This window comes from Gymnoscopelus braueri, assembly GCF_963280865.1.
Source record: "Gymnoscopelus braueri genome assembly, chromosome: 5".
Taxonomy (NCBI): Eukaryota; Metazoa; Chordata; class Actinopteri; order Myctophiformes; family Myctophidae; genus Gymnoscopelus; species Gymnoscopelus braueri.
Genome location: NC_137606.1, coordinates 47,842,502 through 47,853,538, shown reverse-complemented (window position 1 = coordinate 47,853,538; position 11,037 = coordinate 47,842,502). Strand labels below are relative to the sequence as shown.

The following is an 11,037-nucleotide window of genomic DNA, read 5'->3' as shown; positions in this document are numbered from 1 at the left end:
AGTAAAAGTACAAAGGTATTGGTATCAAAATGTACTTTAAGTACCAAAAGTAGAAAGTACTCATTATGCAGAATGTCACGTTTCACAAGTTTTCAAATGTATAAAATATATGAAAATATTTTGAAAATAGCAGATCTACAAGCCCACAAAGCGTCGCATTGCGACGCATTGTGAGCTTGTAGATCGGCTATTTTCAAATGGATGAAATGTATATAGGGCTGAAGTGGTTAATGTATGTTTTGTAATAACAATCAAAATCTACAAAGTAAAAGTTGTCAAATAATTATAGTGGAGTAAAAGTATAATATTTGCCTCTGAAATGTAGAGTAGAAGTAAAAGTACCTCAAAATTGTACTTAAGTAGTCCTTGAGTAAATGTAATTAGTTACTTTCCACCACTGAATAAAAGCCACAGCATACTATGAGTGTGCATATTAACAGCATTTATAGGTATAGTGAGGGTTATGTAACAGACAATCACTGTATGAATTACTCTGAAGGGTTTCATAAAGCAAATTAATTTCAATAAGATCGGGCATACTTTTGGTGATGTACGACCAGCCTTGAATGCATGGTTGTTGTAGAATCTGTCTTCCAGTTTGGCAGTCCACTCAGCATAGTCCATGCCACTCTCTGTAAACAAACAGAAAGTAAAGCTGAGTCAAGCTTTTATTCTTTTTTCACAAGAGTTTGCATGTGCATACATGACCAAATTAAACCACTGTAAGTTATTTAACTAGTTTTAACATGGCATCCCTATTTTGGGCATGTCATTAAGCAAATATTTTCCACACGCACACGCACACACACACACACACACACACACACACACACACACACACACACACACACACACACACACACACACACACACACACACACACACACACACACACACACACACACACACACACAAACACAAAGATAGCGTGGCCAGTGTACACATGGAACCAATTGGTTCCATTTGTACACTGGCAGAGTTACAGACCTGTGTGGGTCCATTTGTTTCCTAACTATCAATCATTTAGCAGGGGACCCCCTGGCTGGAACCCCCTCAAGGACTTTTAGAACGACTCATATAAACCACAATATACTGTAATGTTACCTTCTCTTTCCTTCAGAAGGCCGTCAAAGTGCAGTGCAGCGTAGGCAGGGATGTCTTCAGGCTGGTCTCGTAGAACCTCTCTGGCCAGACTTTCCAGCAGAGCAGCAAACCCCCGGGGGACACGCAGGCGTGTGTTGGAGAAAGGCACCGCCATCCTCTCTTGGTGCTCAGGGTGCCAGTGATAACTTGCAGTAATGATATAAACAGGATAAGTTGTGTGTATTTTCCCCCCATTGTATATTTTAGTGTCATTTCTCATTTGGAAAAAAATAAATTAAAGGTAGGGTAAGAGATATTTTTTGGTTGAAACAAAACGTTTTTTGTGAAAAGCCTAAAGCACTATACTGATATAATCATTGCTATAGTGTTTGTCCAGTAACATGGGGTCTCCATGTCTCTCCACTGTCTCTCAGCTCTTTAATAAAGAGAAAATACATTTCAGATATGCTATAGGTGACAAACTTTCAGCCAATCAGGAGAGAGTACCCATTTATCAGCTAAATCTGTATAGTGTTCCAGTTCCAATTTTGTCTGCTCATTTCTTTGTGTCATCACTTCCAATTTCACTTGTTTAATCTTCATCCCGACTGAGTTCTCTATACTGATTGGATAAAATTGGTATCCTGCACCTGAAAATAAATGTACTTAATAAGTACTAATGAGTACTACCAGAATAACGAGCTATTTTTTTAAAAACGTATTTTAACCAAAGAAAATCACCTCCCCTACTTTTAATTAAGTGAAATATTTTCAAGCACCAACCCAAACAAATAAACAGATCCTATAGCCTAAGTCATTATAATGAACCATATTCAGAATTAGAAACAACCTTATTGTCACTCACATCACATGATTACAGGTCTGTTTTTGTGAGCTCTCAAAATTGCATTTATATGAAGAGTTATAATAGGAAAGAGAGGAGCACAGAACAGGTCAAATAGCAGGAAGGCAGAGACAAATCAAATACAAAATAAACATCTCAGAATGACTTGGTATCTCAAAAATAATGACATCAACTAATTATTTTAGGATACCAACCAAGATGTTATTTTGATAAAAGGCCACCCTGCAAGCACTATAATGATAACAACAATATACTATTGTTCACCACTGTAGGCTACAGTATAGTAGTGGTGTTTATATTCAGTAGTTAAAAGAGTCTCATTATTTTTTAGAAACCCATCTACTAAATTCATTAATTCATTTAGCAAAACTGAGTCATTTTGTTAGTCATATCTTCCAGAGCTGCAAATCATTATTTCCCAAAATTAAATGTCTCATTATAATGACTTAATAGCGTATTTTTTCCCATGGCAATGGTGGAAATGGGAAACGAGTTACGTTGGATAAATTAGCAAAGATAACACACTGAACAGTAGAGTATATGTGCTTAACATCATTATTGAAATGTCTACTTGACATAGCCTAGGTCTACTTATAAACAAACAGAGCCATAGACTATCACACAAAACAACTCACCGTTGAACGTATATTTATGTGTGTAATACGCACAGCTCTCATCCCGTCAGCAACTTGAGTGTTGTTTATGTGTGTTGCTACGCAACTATGGACCACACGACGGTTCTCTGTCACGACCGTCATGGATGAACTTCAACCTGGTGTTTGCAATTTATTCATTTACAGCCCGTACATCTACATAAACGTTCAAATATCAAATATAAATTGCTTACCTCATGGCCACTTATGTTAAAATTATGTACGGGCCTCAGACATACCCGTATCTTCCGTATTATTAAATTAAAAGCATTTTAATCCAATTGGTGGCCATTTTCTCATAATGTATCAGAGTGCAATACACCTCCCAACCGAGAGGTCGCGTTGTTGAAAGCATTAGGCAAAAGTACAGAGAAAATGGCCACCTATCGGATTAAAATGCTTTTTTATTAAATAATACGGATGATACGGGTACTTTTGAAGACCCGTACACAATTTTAAGATCCGTGGCCATAAATTAATCACTTTATATTTGAAATATAAACGTGTATGTAGATGTACAGGTCGTAAATGAACAAAGTGCAAACACCAGGTTGAAGTTCATCCATGACTGTTATGATATGACAGTCATGTATCAGGGCTACAACGCAACTGAATACAACGACGGGTACAGACGAGGCTCATTCCATTCACCACAAAATAGACACGGACAATGTCAAACTTATTTTTTAATTGGAAAACGGAACAAAAGACAAACACACTTCTTAATAAAACAAATATAATTAAAACCATGTTAATTTGTAGGACTACAAATGAATATATTTTGACCTAGCCTATCAAGGCAAACCGATCCCAGACTTTCCGTTATGATCTTTTATTTAAGAATAGGTGATGACAGCATACTCGGAGTTGGTGCTCATTTTCCGGGTGACAGTCTCTCTGGGGTGGACATGCAGCCTGTCTGTCTCTCTGGGGTGGACATGCAGCCTGTCTGTCTCTCTAGGGTGGACATGCAGCCTGTCTGCAGAACGGCATGTCTGCAGGGGACACTGTCCTCCTCCTGATGTCCTGGGAATGGGACTGAGACATGATGCCTGCTCCCTCCACATCTGGAGGGGAAATACAAATCAGACTCATGTGTTGGAGTAGAAGTAGGCTACTCACATGTTTCAAGCGATGCGTTGTGAGCTTGTACCAGCTATTTTCAAATAGCCAAAGTAGGCTATAGGCTGAAGTGGTTTGTATGTTTTGTAATAATTATCTAAATCTTCAAAGTAACCAGCAATTAACATTTTCGAATAATTGTAGTGGAGTAAAACTATACAATATTTGCCCGAGATGAAATGGAGTAGAAGTAAAAGTATTGAAAATTGGAAATACAGTGAAGGCTACTTGAGTAAATGTAGGCTACTCAGTTACTTTCCACCACTGGACTCATGTAGCAAATCCCTTGGCTGAGCTTTGAAACTGATACATCATAGTGGCAAAAAACCCTCAGTGTTAATTTATATAAATCACAGCCATAGGCCTATGTAAGAAATCCCTTGGCTGAGCCTTGAAACTGATAAATCATAGCAAAACCGTGAACAGAGTGGCCAGTGGCCACAAAGGAAAAGTGGGCACTTCGATGTAAAATTGGCTATATTTCCCCCAAAATGTAAAAAGAATAATACTTGGAAAATGGTCTTAAGTGATGATAATAATCTATCTATCTATCTATCTATCTATCTATCTATCTATCTATCTATCTAGCTATCTCGCTATCTATATGCTTCGTCACTTGAACGGTGTCGCGCTCCAAAAATAGCAGATTTGCAAGCTGCGTCACAGATGCGATGCTTGTAGATCTGCTATTTTATGGTGCGTCTGTCACTTGCTACTTTGTCCCGCCTACAATAGGCCTACATTCCTATTGCTATTGGCCGGAACTTTCCGGAACTCGAGGTCACGTGGAGTGAACGCAACTTAAGACAAGAACCAGTGATTTTCATCTCAAGAGGTGTTTTATTTATTATTATTATTATTCTTTAAGTAGCCTATATTTGAATTAACATTTGATGTAGCCTAGTATAGGCAGCCACAGCCAGTAGTCCTATTCGTGTTTTATTGGATTACCAATTATTTGTTTACCAACATTGAGACTGGATGCACAGGTGATTGTTTCACGCAATCAATTTCCGACCCAACCTGTTGTTTCGGGGTGCGACCCCTCTAGTGTGTTGGCTAGTGAGACCTGACAGAATGGGTTTCATTGCGCGCATACTGGTTGCACGCATACTGGTTCTTATCAGTGTGACATCGTCAGTTAAGGGGTCTATTAAGTTCTTTGCTCGACGCCACGCCCCCTGAAGAAGGTCGGCCAGCTGGTGAGTCACATGTTGCTTATTTTGCTCCAACAAAGAGAACAAACATGTGTGTATTAATGTCTTGTGTTTATTATAATAATTAGTCAGAATTTAGGTCAAAGTGTGTGTGTGTGTGTGTGTGTGTGTGTGTGTGTGTGTGTGTGTGTGTGTGTGTGCGTGCGTGCGTGCGGTATAAGGCAGGTGTGGACCGTGGGTGAGCGCACTGCATGCCCGTCTGTTAACCAATACGAAGTTCAAAGCCATCAAGGGACAATTTAGAAAGAAGAGGTAATTAAGGAGACAGTTTTTATAGACATTTCTTTTAAAGCATAATATGTGTCTGTCTCTGACTTCTAAGCCATCAGGGAGGCAGTTTAGAATGAAGAGGAAAGATAAGGAAGAAAGTAGACAAAAGGTGGAGTTAGTAATACTGACTTTTCAAAAAAAGAGTTACAAATTGCTCCTCCTACCTACCGCCTTCCCTCTCCGCTTACCTACTATCTTAATGAAGTCCAATAAACTACACATGGTCAAGGACTGCACTCCACTGTCTGAGCGGTAGTTGTCTAGTCTTTTACATGGGAGGCTTGCGTTTGAATCCCGCACTGCAACTATAGATAATTTTCTTAGCGATTATCCTATCGGTTACTTTGTTGATTTAGAAGTTTGTTATATATCTCTGCTGTCGGGCAGAAACCAGCTAACTCCAAAATGTTCATTTTTCAGGAAATGACAAAAACAAAACAAAAAGTGGAGTTAGGAGGTTTTGTTCATCATTGATAAGAACAGCTGAATGGACCTCCAAGCTCTCAATGAGGTTGGAGGTCAAAAGGGGGTGGAGCCTGGAGTAAGCAAAACCTGCAAAACTCCACCCCCGTTTGGTGGAGTTAGCTGGTTTAGCAGACAGTTTGAGGCATAGACATATAAAGGTAGACGCCTCTTCCGGCTCTGAGGCAGCTGTATTTCGGGCGCCATTTTAAAGAAGGCAAGCATCCGCGTGCGTCACAGAAGGGGTCTTTCGGTAGGCCAATCAGAGGCAGGTGGGGTTGTGTCTTTTTGTAAGAGGCAGCCGCGCAGCAAAAGTCAGTTAGACTTGCTGTGATTGGCCAGTAGTCAACGCGCTGTGATTGGCCAGTAGGGACTTTGAGTGGCAGTTTGCCTTCTATGGCGGCCGCCAGAGCTTTGTATTGCGATACAGGTCGCTCCAATGAACTGCTGAGGCCAATGAGGTATCTAGGTTTCTATATCTATGGTTTGAGGATCCAATGGAGTTAGCTGGTTTTGTCAGATGGGCTTTTTAATACTTTTCATTGGTTCAATATTTACACAGACCGTAAACTGCGTAAAGGGTGTTCAGTAGCACTGATTTATGGAAACAAATGCAAAAATATATTTATATATTTATATATATATTAATTACAAAAACGTATGTATATCAACAAATCAAGTAACCACTTGTGTTATTTATACAAACATTGTTATGCTAAAATAATATAATTATATATAATATAATTCAAATATGCTGAAAATAGCAGATCTACAAGCTCACAATGTATTGCATCATGACAACTTTTCGCCTATAATGACCTGCCCAATTGATTATTAATCAATTATTTTACTAAATTGTGTTTTTTTTTTTTATCAATTAAATTAATTAGTTAGATGAACTGTTGCACCCTAAATGTGTTCCCTCACCTCCGTTGGATCTCCAGTAGTCAAGTAGCAGACCTGAGTGAGCTCTGGTGAACTGGCCCCACGGACTGCGATCATGATGTCAGCATACGGAACCTCTGTATCACTCTGACTGTCTGACAAAAACAATGCAAATAGTGCAGATTTATAGCAGTAGTTGTCAAACCTTTTTTCATGTCAAACAACCACAAATTGATTTGGATTTTGGCCCTTGACCTCCATCTGAAAATATATTGTGCCAGGAGAAGATTTGTGTCAAAGTTTGTTGCAAACGTGTTTTTGCGAACTTATTCAAAAGTTTTCAATATTTAATAATTTTTTAAAATAAAATAGCAGAGTTACAAGCTCACAACACGCATTGCAACACGTTGTGAGCTTGTAGATCGGCTATTTCTTTAATAGCCAAAGAATAAAAAGGGGTTCAAGTAGGCCTAGTTAAACTGATTTTGATGCTATATTAACACATTTTGCTGAGGACCCCTGGAACCCATGGAAAGACCCCAGAGTAGACCCAACTTTGAGAACCTCTGATTTATAGTTTTGTGCCAGTGTCGCACACACCGGAAAATAGCAGATCTGCAAGCTTGTAGAGCTGCTATTATCGGTGTGCGACACCACAACCAAGTATAAATCACGCATGTGTCTTGTAGTCAGAGAGGCAACAACACACTATGGTGATTTTAATGAACATCATCTAACCTGGTGTAGGAATTCTCAGTGTCACCTTTTCACATTTCGCTGACGTTGGCCCTGTAGATTTAATAGAAAACCGTCAGTTTGAGCAGCAAAATATCTATGAAATACCAGTGGTGGAAAGTAACTGTACTCAAGTACAATTTTGAGGTATTTTTTCTTTATTGAAGTACTTCCAATTTTCAATAATTTAACTTCTACTCCACTACATCTCAAAGGCAAATATTGTACTTTTACTCCACCACAATTGTTTGAAAACTTTAGTTACTTTGTAGATTTTGATTATTATTCCAAAACCACTTCAGACCTAAATATATACTTTGGCAAATGAAAATAGCCGCTCTACAAGCTCACAATGCGTCGCCTTGCGACGGGTTGTAAGCTTGTAGATCTGCTATTTTCAAAGGATTTCTAATACATTTTATACATTTGAAAAATTGTGAAATGGGACCTTCTGCATAATGAGTACTTTTACTTTTGGTACTTTTAAGTACATTTTGATGCCAATACTTTAGTATTTTTGCTCAAGAAAAAATGTAATATCAAACTTGTACTTGTAACAGCCTATTTCTACAATAGGATATTGATACTTTTACATAAGTAAAACAATTTAGAACTTCTAACATCACTGTGAAATACAACGTTGTATCATTACAAAATGTTTACCCTTAGTTGGAGAGAGGACCGGCCGAGAATCCATGGATGAGCTGGAAAGATGTTGTTCAAAGGAACACAGTTTAAGTACAATAATACATTCAGTAATATATTACAGAGGTTCTCAACCTAAGTACTTGGAATGTAGGAGTTAAGGCATTACATTTTCGGTCCCACAGATACATATTGTGAAAATAGACGATCTACAAGCTCACAGCGCCTCGCAAAGCGAGGCGTTGTGAGCTTGTAGATCAGCTATTTACCCCCCAAAACCATATGGGTCCCGACCCACAGGTTAAGAACCACTGATATATTATATAATATAGTAAATCTAAGTAATACTGTCCAGAAAATGATCATAATTGTTACTCACTGTTAGCCGTATTTAATTTCACTCACTTACAGTACAGTATATAAATTATTAACTTACTCTGAAAGGGAAAGAACAGGCTCCCCTGGAATGCACATAATATATGATTAAAACAACCATGAATACACACATCTTTCTCTTATTGTGAGTCTGGATTTAAGGTTATGTCTGTTTACTATTCATAGTATACGTGGGCGGCTGTAATCACCTTTAGTGTTCCGCCTCTGTCTGTTTCGGCTCATGCACAAGTAAACAGCCAGCGCTGCCAGAACCATGGCTGCAGATATAGTAACAGCTGCCAACACTTTGATTCCACTGAACTCTCCTGTTGACATGTATTGAAATGACAAATCAACATGGCACAGCAGTGATATTTTGAAAAAATTGTAATACCACAATGTAGAAATACTCTCCCTACTGTTACAAGAATAAGTCCTGTATTATACAGGAGTACAAGAGTATTGGTATCAAAATACATAGTGACATATATAGACACAGATGATATCCTTTCACCCTCACCTGAGGGTTCTGCAGGAGCTGAGAACATAGAAAATATGATGTTAGCCAATAGCCATACATTTTTTGCGTACATTTTTGTACATAATGACCAATGTCCTAAGGCTCACCTGCACCCGTAGGGGGGAATGTCCAGTTAGGGTTATGGTCTCCTGGAGAAGATACTAGAAACATAGAAAGAAATTACATGAGAGATATGAACATATTTTTTTGCATGTATGACCGTTGTCTTGGATTCTCACCTGTCTTAGGGACAGCTGTCCGGTCGGGGACAGGCTTTATTGGACTTGGAGAAGCTGGTGATGATAGAACAACAGTTTCAATGCAATTACCTATTGTGCTGTTTATTGATAAAGACAGTGGTGGAAAGTAACTAAGTACATGTACTCAAGTGCTGTACTTATGTACAATTTTGAGGTACTTTTACTTTACTGGAGTATTTCCTATTTGCAATACTTTTACTTTTACTTCTACTCCACTACATCTCAGAGGCAAATATTGTACTTTTACTCCACTACAATTATTTGAAAACTTTAATAACTAGTTACTTTGTAGATTTTGATTATTATTACAAAACCGCTTCAGCCCAATTTAAACTTTGGCAATTTGAAAATAGCCGATCTACAAGCTCACAACGCGTCGCGGAAGCGACGCGTTGTGAGCTTGTAGATCTGCTAATTTCAAACGATTTTTACACATTTTATACATTTGAAAACTTGTGAAATGGGACCTTCTGCATAACGAGTACTTTTACTTATGGTACTTTAAGGACATTCTGATACCATGTGCTTTTACTCAAGTACACTTTGAATTCCGGACTTTTACTTTTTAGTAGTAGTAGTAGTAGTATTTCTGCATTGCAGTATTGATACTTTTACTGAAGTATTTTCATTTTAGTACTTTTTCCAACACTGGATAAAGACAAGAGATACAACCTACTACTGTAAGTCTCTCTACCTTTAGGCTGAAGATAAACCACACGTTGTATATGTTGTCGGAGCTTTGGGTCATCTACTTTCACTGTGTAACACGTATAGTTGTCCTTTAGATCTTTCATGGACACCCTTGACACATAATATGATACTGTGCAACTGCTTTGGTTGATCAATCTCGGTTGATGAATGGTAGAAGGAAGAGACAGGCAGGGTTTCCTCGTGTCTCGTTCTTTTCTCCAGCAGCCACGAACAAATCCAGAGGAGCACTCGTAAGAGCAGTTCAATCTAAGTGGATCCCCCACTACCACAGTCATGATTTCCAAGCAGGTTGCAAAACCTGCAATAACAATAATGTATGCTTAAAGTGTAGCAAATTAGGGGTGCAAAAAAGAATATATATATAATAATCAATTTTAATATAAATAATTACTTTTGGGGGATTTTTTATTTCGCTTTTTCTTTTTAACAATTATTTTAAATAGTACAAATAGCGAATAGTGATACATAAAAAATAAAACAAATTATATTAAAAAACATATTTCTCAATTATTAAATTGATAAATAAAAAGTAAGTACATTGATTGCTGCAGTTGCAGCCCTATAGTACTGTAGGTGCTTAGTGTTATTTTAGTAGGATATGTTGGAAGTCTGCATGGTGTTGCATTATTATATGTAGTACATACTGTACCATATCTCAACACAAATTAAACACAAGTTTTCTTATCAATGATTTGAATCTACAGGCAAGAATACTTTGAAGTCTTACCTTGAGTCCCACAAAGAAGGAGCAATGTGAAGCAGAGTGAGGCTGTCATTGCTTAATGCTCCTGATTTCTACTGTTGAATATAAGTAAGTAAATAAGTAAGTAAGTAAGTAGTAACTCTTCAATATATCTTTCACTAATGTGTGTCGTTAACACCTGCATGTGTGATGTGCCTATGTTCTGCTGCATGTGCCCGCGTAGGGTAAGAAACACAGGAAGTGGTGAGGATGTGGTTGGTGATAAGATGGTGGGAGATTTCCATACATTACACCTGACTGCTTTACAGGCCAGCTAATCATATGCTAGCATCAAATATGATGGAAAAACATTTCATTGATACAAAACAGATATAGCAACTTCAAATTCAACTTCATTTGTCACGTCACAAGTTTGTCACAAGAGTGTAAAATAGTGGGTGAATTTCTTTTTTGTACACGAACATAATTATAAGGGTAAATAATAGAGAATGAAACAAGGAAAACAAAAGCCAGATAACAAGAAGGCACAAT

General features: G+C 37.9%; 1 protein-coding gene across 2 annotated transcripts; it reads right to left on the bottom strand.

The window, feature by feature from the left end:
* Positions 1-3,299: 3,299 nt before the first annotated feature.
* Positions 3,300-10,706, bottom strand: LOC308085427 (uncharacterized protein). 2 transcript variants are annotated; one of them, XM_080428580.1, is made up of 11 exons: positions 10,531-10,706; positions 9,787-10,101; positions 9,072-9,125; positions 8,940-8,993; positions 8,833-8,850; positions 8,522-8,638; positions 8,374-8,398; positions 7,956-7,996; positions 7,296-7,346; positions 6,600-6,712; positions 3,300-3,668 (listed from the first exon to the last, which is right to left on the bottom strand). In XM_080428580.1, exons 1-11 carry the CDS (start codon positions 10,577-10,579, stop codon positions 3,438-3,440), a joined length of 1,068 nt encoding a protein of 355 aa, XP_080284706.1. In that variant the 5' UTR covers positions 10,580-10,706; the 3' UTR covers positions 3,300-3,437. The 2 variants fall into 2 exon arrangements, with proteins under 2 accessions (XP_080284706.1, XP_080284707.1); XM_080428581.1 differs by lacking the exon at positions 8,833-8,850.
* Between the last annotated feature and the right edge of the window lie 331 nt (positions 10,707-11,037).

Coding starts and splice junctions, on each gene's coding strand:
- LOC308085427 (XM_080428580.1), bottom strand. CDS start 10,579: ATGACAGCCTCACTCTGCTTCACATTGCTCCTTCTTTGTGGGACTCAA. Junction 8,994..9,071: donor GACAGCTGTCCCTAAGACAG/GTGAGAATCCAA, acceptor CTATGTTTCTAG/TATCTTCTCCAGGAGACCAT. Junction 3,669..6,599: donor CTACTGGAGATCCAACGGAG/GTGAGGGAACAC, acceptor TTTCCCCTCCAG/ATGTGGAGGGAGCAGGCATC.